The sequence below is a fragment of the Bubalus bubalis genome, chromosome 2, assembly GCF_019923935.1.
Source record: "Bubalus bubalis isolate 160015118507 breed Murrah chromosome 2, NDDB_SH_1, whole genome shotgun sequence".
In the NCBI taxonomy this organism is placed as follows: Eukaryota; Metazoa; Chordata; class Mammalia; order Artiodactyla; family Bovidae; genus Bubalus; species Bubalus bubalis.
This window is the reverse complement of record NC_059158.1, coordinates 156,938,904-156,960,490: the sequence shown is the minus strand read 5'-3', so window position 1 is coordinate 156,960,490 and position 21,587 is coordinate 156,938,904. Positions and strand designations below refer to the sequence as shown.

At 51.4% G+C, this 21,587-nt stretch overlaps 1 protein-coding gene across 1 annotated transcript; it reads left to right on the top strand.

Moving 5' to 3' along the window:
- Positions 1–2,001: 2,001 nt before the first annotated feature.
- IGFBP5 (insulin like growth factor binding protein 5) lies at positions 2,002–20,479 on the top strand (the record flags this gene model as incomplete). Its single annotated transcript, NM_001290940.1, is given in 4 exon segments — positions 2,002–2,362; positions 17,174–17,403; positions 17,701–17,820; positions 20,243–20,479. Coding segments are annotated over 4 exon segments (816 nt in total). The 3' UTR covers positions 20,375–20,479.
- Between the last annotated feature and the right edge of the window lie 1,108 nt (positions 20,480–21,587).

Here is a 21,587-nt window from a genome sequence, read left to right as displayed (position 1 = left end):
CCCCCATGCCAAGTGCAGGAAAAAGCTAAAACCCCCACCTTCCTTCTTTGAAAGCATTCACTTTCTTTCCTTTCACTAAGGAAAGAAGGGTCCCTAGGGTCCCCCATAGACCCTCTGAGGTTTCAAAAGGGATCAGGGTGTTTCCGGTCGGGATCAGCTGGGCCAGCAGCTCCAATTCCTGGGCTATGCCTGCTCCCAGGAGGGTCCCTCATAATCTGGGGTCCCTCTGGTCTGTTACCTATGCCCTCCAGGGCTGTGGCCCCATAGAAATACTCCTTTCAAAGAACCTGGAGGGGCAGAATCACTCCACTCTGCGTTCCTTGCCTCTGACAACCCCACAGCAGGGCAGGATACAGGGGGCCTCCAGGCACTATTTTCAGAACCAGCATTTCCTCCCAAGTGCCAGTCTCTGTAACTCCATGCTGCCTATGATGCTGCTGCTATGCATGTCCCTTGGTACAAGTACACACAGTACACACACACAACACACACACACACACACACACACAGAGCTTCCCTGGGCCAACAGTGTAACTAAAGAAAAATGGCCCCTTCCCCCTGTGACCAAAGACAGTCACTTCACCAGCAACAGAAACACTAAATTAAATCCCCCTCCCCAGATTTTTAGGGAGGAAATTTAGTTTTTCTTTTCTATTTCCCCTCACCACCCATCCCTGGCCATCTTACACTAACACCCATTCCAACACACACACACACACACACACCCCCTTTCTTGGTCACTCAGACACCAGCAGACAGCCATTTCCCAAAGCTAAGGTAGCATTTCTTGGGCACTCTATATATCCAGTTTGCTAATAAGAAAATTCTCCCTCCAGCCTGAGCCTTGGCTAGCCAAGGGGTGGGAGGGACGGGAGACGAGTTGCTCCTTATTGTATCCACCGTGCTGCAAGAACTCTTCTCCCCCTCGACCCCCACCTCCTCTCCCTCTCTGGGCAGCTCCAGCCCTGTTCCCCGCCCCCGCTCCCCCATCCCCTCACCACTTTCTTCCATTCTAGGGAGAGGAGGGAGCTGTTCAGGCAGCGAAGGGGAGCCCCCGTGTGTCTAGAAGGCCTCTCCCCACCCCCACCCCGTGTGAGCTTGTACTCCTTGGCATCCTTGCCTGGGTTGGGTGTTGGGGAGCTCAAATTGCAGCTACAAACTGGCTGCCAGCCAGGGGCCGTCTATTTAAAAGCGCCGGCTCAACCGGAGCCCGTAGTCTCTTTGGAAACTTCTGCCGAGGGAAAAAGAGCTAGGAAAGAGCTGCAAAGCGGTGTGGGTTTTTCCTTTTTTTTTTTCCCCTCCTCTTTACTACCCTCTCCTCCGTTTGCACCTTTCTTCGGGCTTCACGCAGAACCTGCGAATTTCGAAAAGGTGCTAGCAGAGTGGGAGAAAAGAGGTGTTAGGGGGTTTGATGTGTTTTTTCTTTTTTTTTTTTTAATTTCTTGATTTCCACATTTTTCCCCCGCCTTCGCGGCTGCAGCCGCCGCCTCTTACCTGTTCCGCAGCAGCCGCGCGCCGCTGGCAGCTGAGGGTTAGAAAGGAGCAGGGTGTACTTTGAGATCTTAAACAAAAATTCTGAAGAAGAAATCTATTTTTCTCCCGCAACCCGCCCCCCCCCCCCTCCTCCCACCAACTGCCTCTCCTCCACAGCCTCCGAGCTCTTTTTTCCGGTGGTTGTTTGGGGGTGAACCATTTTTGGCTCCCCCGCCGCAATTCTGACCAGGTCAGACTCGTAGGGAGGGGGATTTGTTTCTCCAGCCTCCGATTCCTCTGCGTGCACCTGGCGCTGCTCCCTTTCCCCCTACCTGTTGCAAGTCTGTAATCTTTGCAATTCAGACTTGCTTGCAGGCACTCCAGCCCTCCATCGCTCCCTACATTTTGCAATTGTCCGGGGGAGGGCACCTGCTCTACCTGCCAGAAATTTTTTTCAAAAAAGAACAACATTGCTCCGCGCGCCCTCCTGGCCCCTTTCTCCCTGCACTCTCGCGCTCCTGCCCCGCCCCAGGTAAAGGGGGAGACTCGGAGAAGATGGTGCTCACCGCGGTCCTCCTGCTTCTGGCCGCCTGTGCGGGACCGGCCCAGGGTCTGGGCTCCTTCGTGCACTGCGAGCCCTGCGACGAGAAAGCCCTCTCCATGTGCCCCCCCAGCCCCCTGGGCTGCGAGCTGGTCAAGGAGCCGGGCTGCGGCTGTTGCATGACCTGCGCCCTGGCCGAGGGGCAGTCGTGCGGCGTCTACACTGAGCGCTGCGCCCAGGGGCTGCGTTGCCTCCCCCGGCAGGACGAGGAGAAGCCGCTGCACGCCCTGCTGCACGGCCGCGGGGTTTGCCTGAACGAAAAGAGCTACCGCGAGCAAGCCAAGATCGGTGAGCGCGCTCCGTGTGCCAGGCAGCTACACGGCGCACGGGCGGGGGGGTGGGGGTGGGGGGGCACGGGACAGGCTGGCCCCGCGCGCTCTGCCCAGCAAGTGGCTTAGAGCCGGGGTGCTGGCCGGGAGGAGGGCGGGGAGGGTCCCTGCACTTCGGAATCGTAGCCCCAGCCGATCCTGCTACCCCAGGGGTCGGTCTTAGCCGAGCCTCTCCGGGTTTTCGCTCCTTCTCCTCGTCCCTACCCCCACCTTCTTCACCCCACCCCTCCCCCCTCGACTAAACGGTGACTCTGAGCTCCTATTTCTTCTCTAGATGCAAATCCTCAGGTACTCAATCTCCAGTCCGAAAGTGTGCATCTTACGTGATCAGTTCCCTCTCCACCACCCCCAATATGTTGTAGGTTTTGTTTGTTTGTTTCTGAACTTGAAAAAAAATGCCTTTTGTTAAAATATTGCTTCAACTGAGGACCTGGAGAGAGAGGCGTTACCGGTTTTCGGTGCTAATTCTACCTTTGTCCCTCCCAGCCCCCTACCCCCCTACCAGTCCCTCCTTGACGTTTCTATTCTCCTACCCCGCCCCCCCAACACACGGGCGCACACGCACACTCACGTGCACACATAACACACGCACGCACGCACCCTTGGTAGCTCTTGCCTTTGGGGCGGGGGCTTTGATGCCCCTCCCACGTGCACACTCATTGCTCTTGACTTGATATGATTGACTGGTCGTATGTAAAACATACTGAAATGCAAAATATCTCTTTTACCTCCCAGGAAAGGAAAGGTGACTTTGGGCAAGCTCAGAGGCGGCGGGGAGGTGGAGTAAGTCGGCGGTGGGGGGAGTGAAGGAAAGGAATAGGAAAGGTGGGCTTGATGTTCCAGGGCTGGGTGTTCCTGAATCGAACTCCTTTCCCCTGCTCCTATTCAGATTTTACCTAGGAAGAAAGGTAGATAAAGGGCTGGGAAACAAGAAGAGATGAGAAATTCAGACACTGCAGCTTCCCCGCCAGTGCTAATCCCCCACCCTGTCGCGTCGCCCCTCGAGCTCTCAAACAAGATCACAAGTGGGTGTGGTGTAAATGGAAGAGGGGCCCTGGAAACGCAGAATGCAAAATCAAGGGGGCGGAGACGGAAAAGCCACGCACCAGGCGCCTCCCCTCCACCTCCAAGTAGCCCCGCCCCCGGGTTGCCCCGCCCCCAAATTCTCAGTGCTGGGGTTTAAAAGGTTGACAGAGCTGCTTGTTCAATTGAAACAGTTCGGCTTCCTCTTGGAAAGTTACTTGATTTTAATTTTTTTTTTTAAGTTTAATGAACTATAACAAAAGTCTGGGTTCTGAGCATTGGTCTTCCCCCAAAGGAGTTAAGACTTGGCTAAATCGTGTTTATTCTGCACGGTATTTTCTTACTGGAACAATGCCCTTCCCTCCTATCTCCATCCATTACGAGCACCCCAACATGAGTTGTCTTAACTGCAAACTACAGACACTCTCATGTAGGAAAGGAGTGCGTCTGCGGTTGAGAAGAGAGGTACGAGAGCTTTCCTGGGCTCGACGTGGATTCCCGCAAATCCTGCAGGTTTTGTCTGTCCAGCTTTGCAAGAAGTAGCGTTTCTCCAGTTTACGGCCAGCAGAAAAGGGAGAGAGGGCAATGTGCAGGCCCCGGAGGCCCCCGAGGACGGTTGGTGAAGTTATTTTTATTAAGAGCCAATTTTCAAAGGCGGTCCCGCCCCCACCCCACCCCCCACCCCCCCCCCACCTTCATCTTGTGAGATGTGGTGTGGAAAAGCTTAGCACGGGCACCGAGGGGGGAAAAGGCATGAATCGATTTCCTGGCTTGGGAGAGAGAGCTCTGGGTAAGAATCCGGTCACAGCGAAAGTATGCAAGGTATCGCTTGGCCGCATTCTGGCCCCACTTTTATTTGCCCAGCCGTGTGGTTGGTGTGATGTGGTTGGTGTGGAGGGTGAGCGCGCGCAATTGCTGGGAGAGCAAACTGGCGCATCCAACTTTCCTGTTCAATCCCAACCCCTCCCCCCACTCCAACACACACACAAGGGCTTTTGTCCCAAGCAAGATGAGATGCCCTTTAGACTTCTCTGCAGCCCCTTCCTCAGCCCCCACCTTCAAAGTGCCTTGAAGCACGGAGGGGCCTCCCTCCTCCCCCCACCCCATCCCAACCCCTCTGAAAGACTCCACCTCGCCTAAAGCAGGTGCCTGATCCTCTCTGGTTGCTGGATGGCTGCCCTTGACCGGTAGCTGGAACTGATGCCTTCCCCCTGGACAGATGAGATGGGAGTGGGCCCTCCTGGCTGGAGTCGTTCAGTTTGGGTGGGTCTCCCAAAAGTTGGAGATGGTGCAACGACAGTACTTAAAGAGAGGAAAACGAACAGAGAAGAGGGAGGAGAGTGTCGGCTCCTTTGGCCAAAATTGCTGCCCCCACCCCTCCAGCGACATCCCACCGCCACGCCTCTCTACCAATATCGAGCAGTGTGAGCTGGTATTTGCCCCTTCCGATGTAGATGTAGAGATAGACATAGATGATATATGTATATATACACATATAACCAAAAATATGTGTATAGAGAGATAGATGTAGGGCTTTTCAATAACAACAAAGCGCATTTCTAGAATCATAAATGGGGAGCAAAGGAGAGAGAGATGGCTAGCCGCCAAAGCTTGTGGGAGGAAGAGAGCAGGGCCGGCGGGGACTGGTGTTTTGCTAGGCGCGTTGCTGAGCAACGGGAGAGGGAGTCCGCCTGCAAGCCGGGTCCTGGGAGCGCTCTGGGCCCTGCATTTTATTTTGGCCAGTTCAGGGGCAGAGATAGATATAGAAACAGAGGGCGGTGTGTATGAGGGCTGGAGCTATTTATTGGACCAAGCTCAATAAATACGGGTGAGCTGGGTCGAGTCCGGGGAAGGACCGAGCGTTGCTCTGGCATTCTTTGGAGAAGGAGCCTTGTGGCTTTACTGGCCCGCATACTTTACCCGGGTCTGGAAGATCTCTCTTGTGCTTGTGAGACATGAAGTTTGGGATACAGGGAGAAGTGGGTGCTGGGTTTCAGTTCTGTCATTGAGAAATAAGAGAGAGGGGAAGAGCAGAAAATATGCTTCTCGGAAAGAAAGAAAAATTACCTAAATAAAATTGCATTCAGCCTTTGCTTCTTTGAGGGGTTTGGCCCTCCATCACCCTGGCTTCCATTCCCAGCCTAGTCCAAATGCCCTGTTGAAATCAAGTTCCAGGGTTAGGTTTATTGGCCAAATTTGTGTCTGGATTGAACAAGATCATGGAAAACTGAAGGAGCCAGATTCCTTTCCCACCCATATCCCCTGCCTTTGAAACAAGTCTTTGAGAGGCTGGCTGTGCCCTGAGCCAACCAAAATGGGAACTGGGAAGACAAGAAGAGGGTGCTTTTAACTTGACTTTTCTTGCCTCCCCCCTCCTCTCCCTTCCTCCTCTTTCTGCTGTGTCAGCTCAGACTGGAAGAGCAAACACAGTTGGCCACAGTGAGAGTTCATTTTTTTTCCATTTCTCTTTTTCTCCCCCCTACTTTCTTATCCCTCCCTCCCATCCCACCCCCTTCTCCATCCCACCCCCTTCTCTATCCCACCCCCTTCTCCATCCCCCAACTCCAAGACAACCCCAGGGGGCTTGGCTTTTCAATCAGAGCAGCTGTGCTAGTCCTGGGGCTCAGGGTTGGATTTGAGCAGGCAGGTGGGCTTGCAGCTGCAGAGGGAGGACCGGGCTGACCTAGGAGCCAGGGGTCACCAGAAGGTTACAACAAAGAGCATGGGAGCAGGAATCCCCACAAAAACCTCGGTCGCCTTAAGGCGGGGAAGGCGAGAGGAGCTAGCAGGAAAGGAAGGTGATTTTTGTCTAAAGCTTTTACTTTGTACTTGAGCGATGTATTTAAAACTCTGGGTTATTTAATGTATGGAAAACAAAGTTTTGGAGAAGGGACCACCACACTCCAGGCCCACTGCCTGCAGAAACTGGAAGAACATCGTAAACAGATCAGGTATGAGGTCCCACCGGAAGCGTAAGTGAAAAGCAGAGAATGGCTGCCATGACATGGATGCTATCTGATGGGGTTTTGTTTGCATGTCTTACTATGGTAGGTCCAGAAGTTACCATCCCCAGAGACCATCCTTCAATTGTAACCTGGAAACATGTTTTCCAAAACAGTAAGATTTATTACATATCTGCAAAAATAAATAAGCAAATAAACAAACAAAAACAGTTCTAAGCTTCCACTCCCCTCTCCCTCTATCCACAGAATTCCCCATTCTTGTTTCCACCTCCAATTCTTTCCATGGTTTCTGTTATGGTGTCTTTTTCTTCTTTTTCAATATAAATCCAAAGAAGTGACTGGGAATCTTTATCAGAGGTGAAGTAGCCCTTCCTGCCTGGCCACTCAGCTTAGCTAGGTTTGAGTGTCTCTCCAGGAATTGTCTGGGTATTGGCCAAAGAATGCTACAGCTGGAAGGGACCTGCCATGATCGCAGCATCTTGGCAGTCAGGCCCTCATTTTACAGATAAGGACGCTGAAGCCCAAAGCACAAGTCACGAGCCTAGAATTAGGTACAGGGTTAGAGGCAGAGCCAGGGCTAGAATTCAGTCTTAGAATCTTGTTGAGCCTAGTCCTCCTAGTCCTAGTTCTGCTCTCCCTGGCTTTCTGCCTTAAGTCCCTGAGGCTCTGGCCTGGGCCTGGTCTAACCTGCAATGAGGCCTTTGGCAAATATTACCCAATGCTGTCATCTCAGCAGAAGGGGCAGAGGGGGCATGATATGAAGATGAAATAAGAGCTCAGAACTGGAAGTGCTCCGTTTGAGGAGAAGCAAAGTAGCCCCAAGGTGGAGAAAGCAGTACCCCTTTACTTTCAGTCTTGTTCTGTTCCATCCCTTTTTCTGCATGGTCTTACAGGCAAGGCTGGCTTAGCCAAGTGATTTGGTGCGGGATGGGGGTGGGGGGGGCGGGGCGGGGCAAGGAGGGTGGAAAGGGGTTTGTTCAGCCCAGACTTCAGGCCCCATGTGCCAAACCTCATTTTCTGAATGACAGGAAGCTGTCCTGATGTGGGCAGGCAGGCAGGCCCTCACTGCCCCTTGGCTGAGCAGCAATCCACAGTCTCTAAGGAGCCCTCGGCATAGAAGTGGCCGGCTTCCCGTGGTAACCAGCCTCCTCCAGCATGAGCTTCCACAGAGTGGAGCAGCAGGGTGTTGAGATCCGAGCTGGGGTGGGGTGAGGTGGGATGAGGGAGTGATTGGGGGATTTTCACATCGTTAACAAAGAGAGAAAACCACATGCCACAAAAGTTGATAAGAAAGAGAGAGAGGATCGCCAGGTTTTTTAACACAGTCAGAGCCCTTTTCGAAGGAGAGGAGAGGTCCAGATTATAGCTGGAAGCCTCCAGTTGACCTGAGGAGTTGTTGAGCGCCATCCTCACACACCTTGGAGGCTGTGGCAGCTGCTCCCTTGGGGGATTCCCAAGAAGGAGACAGATAAGACAAAACCCTCTTCCCAATGGGTTAGACCACCAAGGAAGTCCTGGAAGGGGTTCTAAAATAAATGTGCATGCTCAGTCGTGTTGGACTCTGTGACCCCATGGACAGAGTAGCCTGGCGGGCTACAGTCCACGGGATTTCCCAGGCAAGAATACTGGAGTGGTTTCGCATTTCCTTCTCCAGGGGATCTTCCCGACCCAGAGATCGAACCCGAATCTCCTGCATCAGCAGGCGGATGTTTTTACCACTGACCCACCTGAAGCCCTTTAAAATAAATAGGTAATCTCATTTTTTTTTTCCCTCCTTGGTGGGATCTTCCAGGACCAGGGACCGAACTTGTGTCTCCTGCATTGGCAGGCAGACTCTTTACCACTGAGGCACCAGGGAAGCCCCAGGTTATCTCATTTTTGATCCCCATCCTAAACCATCAGAGACCAGCCCTTCTCTTGCCAAATCCTGAAGCAAGATCCAAATTGAATTTGCTCTCAGAATCCAGCCCCATGTGACCTATTCTGACTTGCAGTGATGTTCTGTGTGGGTCCTCGTCATCCTGAACTGTGTAGATTGTACCAGTAAAGCTGTACTGAGCATGCTCCCCAGTCTCCCTGTCCCTCAGGGAAGATGCCTCTCATTCCAGACCCTTCAGAGCAGCACTGTCCAACTGAAGTACAATATAAGCCACATACAAATGTCATTTCAAGCTTTCTAACAGCCACATTTTTAAAACAGATAAAAAGAAATAGATGAAATTTAATTGTATATCTTTTCAATATATCCACAATAATATGCATATAGATTCAAAATAAGCCATTCTAATGAGCTATTTTAATAAGCCATTCTAATGAACCACCTGACGCAAAGAACTGATTCATTTGAAAAAACCCTGATGCTGGGAAAGATTGAAGGCAGGAGGAGAAGGGGACGACAGAGGATGAGATGGTTGGGACTCAACAGACATGAGTTTGAGTAAACTCTGGGAGTTGGTGATGGACAGGGAGGCCTGGCACGCTGCAGTCCATGGGGTCACAAAGAGTCAGACACAACTGAGCGACTAAACTGAACCGAACTGAATGAGCTATTTTACATTCTGTCTTTCATATTGTCTTTGAAATCTGAGGTGTATTTTACATTTAGAGCACATCACAGTTCAAACACTGAATTTTCATTGGGAAGAGTTGATCTGTATTTTTAAGTTTCATAAGATTTATAGTTGAAAAAGTAGATTCATATATCTGAGTTGTCCCAAACATATTCACAACTTTTCCAATAACCAAAGGTATTGGTTGTCTAATTTAAATTAATTTAAATAAAATAAATCTTAAAATTCAGTCCCACTGGCCACATAAGTGAAGTGAAGTGAAGTGTTAGTCATTCAGTCGTGTCTCACTCTTTTTGAGCCCATGGACTGGAGCCTGCCAGGCTCCTCTACCCATGGAATTCTCCAGGCAAGCATGCTGGAGTGGGTGGCCATTCCCTTCTCCAGGGGATCTCCCCCACCCAAGGGTCAAACATGGGTCTCCCACATTGCAGGCAGATTCTTTACTGTCTGAGCTACCAGGCAAGCCCTAGTGTCAAAAATCACATTGGCTAGTGGGTACCTAACCAGACAGGGCAAAGGCCACCAGCAAGCCCCTCCCACAGCTGTGAAGGGAACCTGTCTCCACTCTCTGCTCCTACTCCAAAGAGTCAAAAAGGAAAAGAGTCTGAGCTTCAATTGCCAAAAAGGACATTGTTTGACTCCTAGCAAGTCTCTCTTAGGAGGACCTGGCCTGGGGTCGGGGCAGGGCGGTGCGATCGTCGACGAGAGTCCAAACAATCTGCTCCCTGCCACCCCCTTCTGGTCATGCAGGGCTTTCCCAGGAATTTGGCTAAGTTGTGCTGTTCTGAATGGGCCGTGATGAGTCACCAGTGGGAGTGTGGCCAGGTCGGAGAAATGGCCCCTCACTTCCTCCCTCTCATTATCTCCCCTTACCCATTGAAAGGCTGCTCCCCACCTCACTCCTCCATTACTTCTGGTTTGGGGTGTGCATTGTTGTTGTTCAGTCGCTAAGTCGTCTCTGACTCTTTGTGACCCCAGGGACTGCAGCATGCCAGGCTTCCCAGAGGGTGTGTATAGGGAACAGATACAAGCATTTTTACTGAGCATGCTCCACCTTCCCCAAGTCTAGAGACCTGGTGAGAGATACTCATGCTGGGTGTTGTGCATAAGTATGTATTTCTCATGTGTAAATTTATCACCAGCTGCTGCCCAGGGATCAAGAAAGGTATACCAGAGTCACGGCCCTGCATCCTAGTTCGTCCTCAGGGAGAAAAAGTGAGGAGGATCCTTTCTTTTACCTAGAGGATGTGTGAGTGGGACCCCATTCTCTCATTCTAGGGAAGGGTCACCAACCTGACACTTGCCACATCTGCACTGTGAAAGGCGGTAGGTCAGCTTTTCTCTCTCCATCTCTAGGGAAGGAGACCTGGTGCCTTAATGCAGCATGAAGGAATGAGGTTACACAAGGGACGAACTTCCAGGCAGTGTTCTCTAAGTGGAAACTGCTTCTCAGAAGCACTTGGGTAAAGTTCCTCTCACTTGGGGCTGGCAACCTAGCCTCCCCGGGGACGAGGGTAGAGCCATTGCTTCCCAGCAGACCTTTCTGCAGTCCAAGGCGCCTGAGACCTTGTGATCTACAAGCAGACACCTGTCAGCCAGTATCACAGCAACCAGATTTTTAGTTGATGATGGAAACAGGGGAGGTGGGAGGCAACCGAGTCCTTACAACGGCAGAGACCTGTACTGAGAGCTCACTAGCATGTAACAACTCATGGAATCCTCATTACCCTATGAAGAGGGGGCTGTTGTCATCCTCCCCGTAAGTCAGATGAGAAGACTAAGGCAAGGAGAGGGGAGGAAGCAACTAAGAGAGGGCAAAATACACCTGCACCAGAATTTAGTGAAGCACTGTTAGCAGCCCCATCTTCCACTCAAGAAGGGAGACTGACAGTCAAGGGCTGGTAGTCCAACTCCTGATTCTGTTTATCTGCTTTGCTGTAGGTGTCTTTATTTCTCTGCTCAGGATAGAGATGTTGGTTTTCCTGACCTGAAATGGAGAGGGGGCTGTAAAGGAGCTAAGAGGGATAAGCCTATTGCTCTCAAGGTCCAGTCACTGATTCTCTGAATCTGCTCCCCACCTTTGCCATGTACCCCAAGTCAGCAAGACTCCCTCCGCATGTCTATTTGCAGCTCCTCCCTACCTGCAACTGGTTCCTTTGGATGACAGTTGTATGGATTTCTTTTCCTCTTGCAAAGTCCATGCTCCTTCCCTTTTTAGCCCATAATTCAGGTGAAGAAAGAGCCCAGAATATGCATGTCTGTTACTGACCACAAAGGAAAACAATTTTCCAGGGAAGACTGGGGCAAGGTAGGCACTGGTCAGGGATGTCATGGGCAGGGCTGGGCATGGTGCAGCTCCCCTAGAAGGCTTCACAGCCCTCGCTACGGTCCCTGTCCCTTTTTTTTATGCAGAGACACACAATGTAATTCAGTCTCTTGGCATCTGCAGCTGGGAAATGGTCAGACTTCAGGAGGCTGAGACATGTCTCACATTTTTTTCAACAGTGAGCAGTTGATCCATCATTTTCCCAGAAGCCTCATGTTGTAGCAAAGAGCAGAAGGCTGCAGGTTGGCTAGGAAACAGGGCAAAGTGGGGAGGAAGCACAGAGCATCCAGCCATTCCCAGGCTCGGATCAGGGCCCTCCAACGAGCTGTCCAGTGGAATTTTCTACAGTGAAGGAAGTGTTCTCAATCATCGCTGTCCAACACGGAAGCCACCAGCCACATGTGGCTATCGAGCACTTGAAATGTGCCTCAAGCAACTGAGAAGCTGAATTTGTAATCTGATTTAATATTTATTCTTTTCAATAGACACATGTGGCTGCTGGTTATCATATTCAACAGCACAGTCTTAAACCAAAGAAGCCCAGTAAATGTAGGGGACCCTACTTCTTCCCACTCCTGAGGCCCACCTCTCTGCCCTTGTTCCCTCTGTAGTAAATTCCTGTGTTTAAAGGCAGGTCTGTGGGTGACATGACCCCCCAGGGCATCCACTTAGCTGCAACATGCCGCAGCTAGCCTTGCAGAACTGCCGCTAGACCTGCACTTTGTCCCATGAGCCGATTCACGCATCTCTCCATTTCAAGATTCTTTACTGAAAACTATGTGCTGGAGAGGTTAAGATAAATGACAAAGTTCTGCCCTTAAGACATTGACTGTCTGAATTCCACAGAGGGAGCTAGAATGAGAGCCGGTAGAAACCCAGCTCCCCTTTTCATTCCTGGCAGAGAAATTCTGGGCGAATCCCTCTTGCCTTCTGGCAAGAAAAAGAGACTCTTCCTCTCCCAGGTCCAGGTGGCCTGGCAAAGCCCTACATCCTTCCTGCACTGCGAGTTCCATGTACGCCGCAGCTTCTTCAATTTCTGTAAGCAAAGTCGCAATATCTGACCCATCCGTTTTTCTCTAGTTTTGACTATTAAGTCAAGATAGCGTGGGAAACAACCACCAGGCTGGGCCCAGGCTGTTAATGGTGCCAGGGTAGGACTAAGAGCCCCAGGGTAGAAAGTTCGATTGTAGTTTCAATCATAGCAGCGAGTCTCCATGGTGGGCTTGGGGAGGGAAGATGCATTGGCACTTGTGCTGTGAGGAGTAGTGCCCCCCTAAATGGGGATGCGTCTGAGTCTGCAGCAGCTGGGCCTGCACCCAGACACCCTCAACATTCACTGGGGAAATTCTCTGGTGGTCCAGTGGTTAGGATTCAGCATTTTTACTGCCAGGGCCTGGGTTCAATCCCTGATCGGGGAACCAAGATTCCACAAGTTGCACAGCAAAAAAAAAAAAATAAAGTTCACTGGGACACGAGGATGACACAGTCCTCAAGCAGCTTTTCATGTTGCCAAGGGTGGTGCCTCAGTGGATGTTGTTGTATCAGTATGAATGGGCAGCATCTTAGGAATGAAGCAGAAACTGAGTTGGCTGCCCTAACACAGCAGGGCTGGGACCATCAGAAAGCCAGCTGGCAAGACTAGGGGCAGAACAGAGCAGAGAATCGGAACTCAGCCTAAAGATAACTATCAGGACGCTGTGAGAGCCCTTGCTTTCTTAAGACACTGAATTAAAGGGTCCTGCCTCCACAGCTTCCCAGAGAAGGGGACAACAGTGAACGCTCGCTGCAGAATCCTTTCAAAAGGACAGCTAGAGATAGGAAAGGAGGTCCTAGATCTGCTTCCCTTCTTTACCTCATCATTATGCTTGCGCTGTTGACTAAGGAAACAGCCGGGGTTTACACACTGATGGCCTTGTCCCCTCCCCACCATCCCTGGCCTCCCGTAGGTCCTTCCCAGTCTATGCACGTCCATCTTCCTGACTCTAAATGCATGCTGAGAGGGGAAGGCTGAGGTGGTGGTCAGAGAAGTAAGAGAAGGAGACCACAAGAAGTTCCAGATTTTAAAACTGCTTAGGGTTCCTACAAGGAAGCCTGTTCTGCAGCCATCAGTCTCCTCCGCCACCTACTGGCCATATGCAGGTACTGACCTGCCAGTCGACTGAGTTCCAGAACCTACGGCATTGTTAAGTACCTGAGAGACTGCTGTTCAGGTGCAGCACAACTTCACCAGGAAGTCCTAAATCCTTTTTGCAACCCTGACCCATTTTCTTTTAATGAAGCAGCTCAGGAGCTGCCAGTCTACTTGTGCCTTCTTGAGTTATCTAAAATTTAAACCTTTCCAAAATTGCAAGCCTATTTATGACTCGGCCACAAAGCAGCTGAGTAGGACTAGCTGGCTCTGGCATCCCAGCTCCAGTCTTACTTTCCAGCCCTTTAATATTCCAGGCTCCTGCCCTGGCTCCGATCCAACTTTCCGCTGTCTTTCTGGAACCTACAGGTGACCACAAGACCCTGATTAGTATCTGATACTTGACTCTCCCGCTGCCTAAGTAATAGGTCCCATGGGGTTAAGTGGCACCAAAACCTGGGAGGCACATCAAAACTTTAAGCCTGCCCTTCAGAAGCAGCCAAAGAGACTGCAAACTGGGGAGGGAACCCTGCCTTGGTGAAGCCAGGGAAAGGACAGAGGGTTTGCAAACGTATCTGGAGTTCCTTGGAGAATGGCAACAACCCGCTCCAGTATTCTTGCCTGGAGAAGCCCCATGGACAGAAGAGCCTGGTGAGCCACAGTCCATGGGATCAAAAAGAGTCAGACATGACTGAGCGACTAACACAGAGAAGGTACAAGAATCTACATTTTGTTCCCCGGTATTGTCCTTGCTTAGTCTCAAGGCTAACACCTTCACAGGAAAGACTGAGAGAGGTCTCAGTAAACTGCCCTAAAGTTTCTTGAACCACTGTGAACAGCCCATCCTCCTCCCAGGAAAGGTGACTCCAGGTTCAGGGCAGCCCACAGCACTTCTTGAAGATCCTAAAATATGAAGAGTCTTGAGAAGAGCTGCTGATGGTGGGGTGGGGGGTGGGGGGCATTAGCCAATGTACTTGCACGACCACCAAAGCCAGAGCCAGAAACTCCATAAGGGAAGGTGCAACGGCATCTGGAGGATGACACCCTCTGACCAAAGGAAGACAACAGGTGGCCAGAGGACAATGAGTGGCACCCTGCCCCCAGATGTCTTTAAGAACTAGAAAGAGCGCCACTGGGATGGAAGCATGTACTTGTGGCCCCAGGGGAAAGCTCACCCTTCTTCCACGCACTGGTCAGCACCCGGCTTGTTGGCCCTACTTCCCCTCCCTTCATCTGGTTACAATCTTGACTGGGAAGAGGTGGCCATGCACCCCAGCAATGCTCCCAACCTTTCATTGGCAACCACCTCTTGCCGTCTCCCCTACCGCACCACTCAGGTGACAGTCAGGATGCTTGGTGATGTCCAGGGAGACTGAATGATGTGTCAGGTCACTCAGCAAGATGGGGCCAGGCCATGGTCAGCTTTTCCTCTCCTCACCTACTTCTTCCAGATCGGAGCCTCAGGTTTGGGCCTGAGTTACTAGATAACAAAGCCCTAATCTTTCACTTTGTACGGAGTCCCCCAAATCAGCTTGTTGCACCCTGCCTCCTACCCCCATCGCAGCTCATCCCACTACCAAGAAAAGCTGGTTTATGCCACAACCTCACTCTGTCAGCTAATCCCCAGAGGGCTACATTCTACGGACCCAGTGCATCACCATGTTAGTTCATCATCCCAGTGGGTTTTGATAAAGTAGAGGCAGAGCCCAGGGCAGGACATGGTGGGAGGAGGGAGTGAAAGGCCAGAAGGGGACAGAGATCCTGGTGCTGGGCTCTCTTCGGGGAGAGCCTGCCCACTCTTTTGCCGTGTGTCTCCTCCCACCTTCTTCTCCAGAAACTACTTCTCTGCTTCTCCTGTGGATAAATACCCAGATCAGCCAACCACCCAGAACACTGCACACCTCTAGAGGCTTCTTTAGGGCGGGGAGCTTCCCTAAAGGGGCATAAATGCTGGACATCCATTTGATTAAATCTGACAAACCCTGAGCCTAGAGACAAACGGGTGCTCGGGTGCTTTCTGCCACCTGCCATCCTGACCAGGTGAGGCCGGGTCTCCAAATGCCTCCCTCAAAACACACCTGGAACTTTCCCTGGGCTGAGAACTCCTGCCCTGGGGATAGCAACTGTCTTCTCACCAAACTGCTCTCTCTCCACACCTCTTCTCGCCTCCTGGGGAGCCCAGTGAGAGGAGGATTTCCCTTCATCCCTGGTGGCTCAAATGGTAAAGAACCTGCCTACAATGCAGGAGACTGGGGTTCCATCCCTGGGTCAGGAAGATCCCCTGGAGAAGGGAATGGCTGCCCACTCCAGTATCCTTGCCTGGAGAATCCCATGGACAGAGGCGCCTGGTGGGCTACAGTCCATGGGGTCACAAAGAGTAACTAACACTTTCACTTTCCAGGGCCACCCCAAAGCCCAATTTTCTTTTTCCAGAATTGAGAAAGAAAAGAAAGCAGGGAAGACAGGGCTCCCTGCCCCCGCCCATCCTGCCCTGCACCTGCTCTGGCCCTGGGCATCCTGGCCATGCCCTGCCCACCTGGGAAGAGCAATCCAGGTCTGGTTGGGGTCAGGGAGCTGAGAGGAGGGACCCAGGGGAGGGTGCCTGTGAGAGGAGAATTTCATGGAAATCTGTGGACCAAGAAAAAGCCAAAGGCTGGGGGGGTGAGGGGTGGAATTAAAAGATCAACAAATAAATGAACAAAGTCCTAGTTCTTTAAAGGTCATAAGTCAGCTAAGTATAGACTGTCACCAAGTCACTGCTATATATAACCACTCCAGCCCCAGCCAGCTGTCTGCCGCTCTTGGCTGGGAGCTGTTATGTCCCAGGTCACAGAGCGCAGGGCCAGCTCTGAGCAGGGAGCAAGGCCTCAGGCTTCCATGCCCCTACCCCCACCCGTCTGCACTGATCCCCGCCGGATCCCACATTTCTGGCTCTCCGGGGTCCCTTCCTCCTGTTCCTCCTATGATTTCCTCCCCGCACCCTGCAAGTCCAGACACCCCAGGGCCCTCCCGCCCTTGGTTCCCCAAATGCAGATGTATCTCCACTCCAGCTGTTCCAAAAGCAGGCAGATCTCACTAGAGGATGGACTTGGCCTCTTGTCCATGCCCTGGCAACCCCTTTTCCTCTGACAGCCTCGACCTCCAGATGGTGTTCTTACACCTCAGCCCCACCTCCAGCCACTTCCCCATCTATTTAGCCAGCTCCCCACCCCCCACCACCACGACCAGACAGGGCCTTCCCTGGTGGCTCAGGTGGTAAACAACCTGCCCACAATGCAAGACACTTGGGTTCAATCCCTAGGTTGGAAAGATCCCCTGGAGAAAGGAATGGCTAACACACTCCAGTATTCTTGTCTGGAGAATTCCACGAACAGAAAAACCTGGCAGGTTACAATCCCTGGGGTCACAAAGAGTCGAAAGGACTGAGCGACTAACCTCCATTTCTACTTCCCAGCAAACAAGTCCCTTCCCTGCCCCCAGACTTCCCTCTTCCTCCTGTGTCACTTCCCTCCTTGTATCAGCTTGACTTTCCCAGCATTCTCCTACTCCAGGAAGTCACCCTTACCTTGCTCTACTGGACTTCCCACCACTCACAGGCGTGTTGGCTCGTATCCTGATTCTCATTCCTCTTTCCATAGTTTGGGCAGCCCCGTGGGGGTGCAGAGAGCCTGTCTCCTCGCTCCAAAGTTTGGAGCTCTGGGATCCACACGATTGGCTCTCAGCTGGCAGACGCTAATCCTCCACCCGCTTCTCCCCACAGAGAGAGACTCCCGTGAGCACGAGGAGCCCACCACCTCCGAGATGGCAGAGGAGACCTACTCGCCCAAGATTTTCCGGCCCAAGCACACCCGCATCTCTGAGCTGAAGGCCGAGGCTGTGAAGAAGGACCGCAGAAAGAAGCTGACCCAGTCCAAGTTCGTGGGAGGAGCTGAGAACACCGCCCATCCCCGGGTCATCTCGGCGCCCGAGATGAGACAGGAATCTGAGCAGGTGAGGCTCAAGGACCCTCCCTCCATCTTCCTCTATATTCGCACCCTCAGTCTCTGCCACCTGCAGCTTTTAACCTGGCCCCCAGCTATCTAAATGAGCATGTGTAGTAGCACTTTATACACCCAGGGGTCATGGCAGGGGAGGCAGAGGAAGACCTTGGGTAGCACCTAATCTCGACAAAAGGTGGTGACTTTCCGTGCAGACCCTTGACCCACACACCTCGGCCACTGCATTCTGCACGTCTAGGTGACTCCCTGGGGTCTGGCCACGCCTCTCACGCCTACGATCCGCACACAGGGGCCCTGCCGCAGGCACATGGAGGCGTCCCTGCAGGAGCTCAAAGCCAGCCCGCGCATGGTGCCCCGCGCCGTGTACCTGCCCAACTGTGACCGCAAAGGGTTCTACAAGAGAAAGCAGGTACGTGAAGCTCCTTCTCTACAAGAGAAAGCAGGTCCATCCAGTGCCCCCAGCTCCACTTACTGAAGAGACTGTACACCTGTACAGCACTGTAGATCAACTTGACTCCAGTAAAACTTGGGGAAAAAAAAAAAGAAAGAAAGCCGCATGCCCCATCCCATATCCCATGTTCAGGGCATGCACGCTAAGTCACTTCGGTCGTGTCCCACTCTGTGCAACCCTGTGGACCCCATGCCCTCCAGGGCCCTCAGATCATGGGATTCTCCAGGCAAGAATACTGGAGTGGGTTGCCACACCCTCCTCCATGATGGAACCTGAGTCTCTTATGTTTCCTGCATTGCAGGTGTGTTCTTTACCACTGACGCCACCAAATCTCCACCTCTAAATGCCTGGATTTCTGTACTGTCCCAAAACACCAGTACCCTTTCTTCCCACAATCATGACTGACCCCATTCCCGCCTACACTGTAATCTACTCATGTTTTAATGATTCACCATAGGTACATGAGTTCATCTAAAAGGAAACTTTCTATCACTGTGTCACAGCCCATGTTGTCTGTGTTATTTTCTGATACACTTCCACAAATATATGGGGCTTCCCAGGTGGTGCTAGTGGCAAAGAACCCACCTGCCAATACAGGAGACGCAAGAGACATGGGTTGGATCCCCGGGTCAGGAAGATCCCCTGGAGGAGAGTATGGCAACCCACTACAGTATTCTTGCCTGGAGAATCCCATGGACAGAGAAGCCTGACGGGCTACAGTCCATGGGGTCACAAAGAGTCAGATATGACTGAAGCGACCTAGCATGGACACACGCATGACTAAAATATGTTTTTACCATGTACCTCGTGAAATAATTTTGTGACCCATTCACAGCCAGGCTACCCTTTGTTAACCAGTCATCTAAGCTTGTTAAGGAGTACACATTAGGGCATCAGCAGCACACGGATTGCTGGGTCCCACCCCAGAGTTTCTGATCGGTAGGTCTGGGATGGACTCTGAGAACTTGGGTTTTCAATAAGTTCCCCCCTGGGTGACTCAGATGCTCCATAAAGTCACCCTGCATCTAAGTTCCCTTAGATGGTGGTGTAAGGGGTAAGGAATCCACCTGCCACTGAAGGAGACATAAGTTCAATCCCTGGGTCAGAAAGATCCCCTAAAGAAAGAAATGGCATCCCACTCCAGTATTCTTGCCTGGGAAATCCCATGGACAGTGCAGCTTTATGGGCTATAGTCCATGGGGTCACAAAGAGTCAGACACGACTTAGTGACTAAACAACGACAACATCTAAGTTAGGAATCAAGAGCCAGGCAACTTTGGGTGGATCCTTGGGTGTCCTGCTTACTAGCTGTGTCCTCTTACCCCAGTCAGTTAATGTCTCTGGCTCTAGTTCCTCGTGTAAAATGGAGAATAATTGTATCTATTGTTCTCACATGATTATGAGGAATAATGAACTCATCTTTGTAAAGCACTTAGAACAGTATCTACAGTATAGTTAAGTGTTAAGTGGTGTCTTGTATATGGTACAGCTATAGAAGTGATGCCTTTTATTATTATTACTATTATTTAATGGGCTTCCCTCATAACTCAGTCAGTAAAGAAAGTGAAAGTGAAAATCACTCAGTCATGTCTGACTCTTTGCAACCCCAGGAACTATACAGTCTATGGAATTCTCCAGGCCAGAATACTGGAGTGGGTAGCCTTTTCCTTCTCCAGGGGATCTTCCTAACCCAGGGATTAAACCCAGGTCTCCCACATTGCAGGTGGATTCTTTACCAGCTGAGCTCCAAGGGTAACCAGATATGTCGGTAAAGAATCTGCCTGCATTGCAGGAGACCTGGGTTTGATTTCTAGGTCAGGAAGGTCCCCTGGAGAAGATAATGGCAACCCACTCTAATATTCTTGCCTGGAGAATTCCATGGACAGAGGAACAAGAGTCAGACACAACTTAGTGACTCAACCACCACCACGTTATTTAAGAATTTAATTTATTATCACTATCATGATCATGATCATGATCAGGTTATGTCGCTCTCTGGAGAATACCAAGTTGGAGAAATAAACCAACTTGTTTTGGGTGACACAAGACAAAGTCGCAAGAGCTAGCCAAGGACAGACTGCCTAAACGAGCACCTTTCCCCGGGTTGTCCCATGCAATGCAGACACCAGAACCCCAAGGGTTGGGTGTTGATGTTGTTCAGTCGCTAAGTCATCACACCATGGACTGCAGCACGCTAGGCTCCCTGTCCTTAACCATCTCCCAGAGTCTGCTCAAGTTCATGTCCATTGAGTCAGTGATACAGTGCCCTCAACTCTTTGGGGATGAGAGTCTGTCTTGGGGCAGGGAAGGCAAAGGGTCAGGGAGGAGCAGAGCCTCAGGGTACAGCCATGCTCACGGCCTGTCCCTCTCCCCACCCCAGTGCAAACCTTCCCGTGGCCGCAAGCGTGGCATCTGCTGGTGCGTGGACAAGTACGGGATGAAGCTGCCGGGCATGGAGTACGTGGACGGGGACTTTCAGTGCCACACCTTCGACAGCAGCAATGTTGAGTGACGCATCCCCTCCCCGTCTTTCCCTCACCCCATCCCACCCCCAGCCCCGACTCCAGCCAGCGCCTCCCTCCACCCCAGGACGCCACTCATTTCATCTCATGTAAGGGAAAAAAAAAATACATATATCTATCTATTTGAGGAAACTGAGGACCTCGGAATCTCTGGCAAGGTCGCAAGTTTGAAAATGGCAACAACAGAGATGTGAAAAGCTAAGGAGACCCCCCCCCTTTTAAAAAAAGGTTTTCTTTTTGAGGCAAGTTGAATGAACAAGGAGAGCAAGAGAGGAAGAACAAGAGAAAGAGAAGGGAGGAAAGCAGACGTGTGTAAGAGAGGGCAGGATGAGTAGTCACGAGGAGGAGAAACAGAGCTTGGGCCAGAAGCATCCATCTTTACGTCCAGCCCTGGCCCGAGTGGGGAAGCCATCTGGGCAGGAGCAGGTGTGGCCTTTGATGCCACACTTGGAATTTGCCCAGCTCGGATGGGTCACAGGGGGAGAGAGAAACAGACAGCAGGTGTCAGTGCCTCTCCTGGATCAATCTCCTCCTGCAGCCAGCAGCTCGCACGGCTCAAACCCTGTCCTTGCTCTCTTCCCACCTCGGTGCTGCGTTCTCTCTCCCTCCAATTTACAAAGACAAAGATGCATTCCATCCTTCTCAACACAAGGCAGATTCATAACTGAGTGATACTAGATGGTAGGTGTTCCTAAAGCAGATCCATGAATATGAAGTATGTGTGTATATTTCACTCCCCATGCAGACTCTGAGAAATCAATCCACACTCCGATAGTGGGAAGACATGTGCTTCCAGGGTGGCTAAAACTCAGCGCCGAATGAAGCCTGTGGTTTCAGCCCTTCATTGCATCCAATTCACAGCTAGTGCAGCCTTCGTGGGGGAGGATAGGCTGAAAAAAAAGTGGGCTTGTATTTATCTACAAGGCTCCATATAGTCATATATAGGCATATAAGTCTATTTTCTTTCTTTTTTTTTTTTTACCCCTTTCTTCCTTCCTTTCTGTCAAAGGTTTGCATTAACTTTTCCAAGTAGTTCCTCTGGGGGCATTGAAGAGCGTCCTTATTCTGGGGAAACCAAGAAAACCCATGTTCTTCTAACACAACCCATAAAACCAGTTTTGCCTGCATCCCATGAGCAGCAGCAAACTCAGCCCTCTGTGGGACACTGTGTTGGTTTTTTTTGTTTTTTGTTTTTTTTTTTCA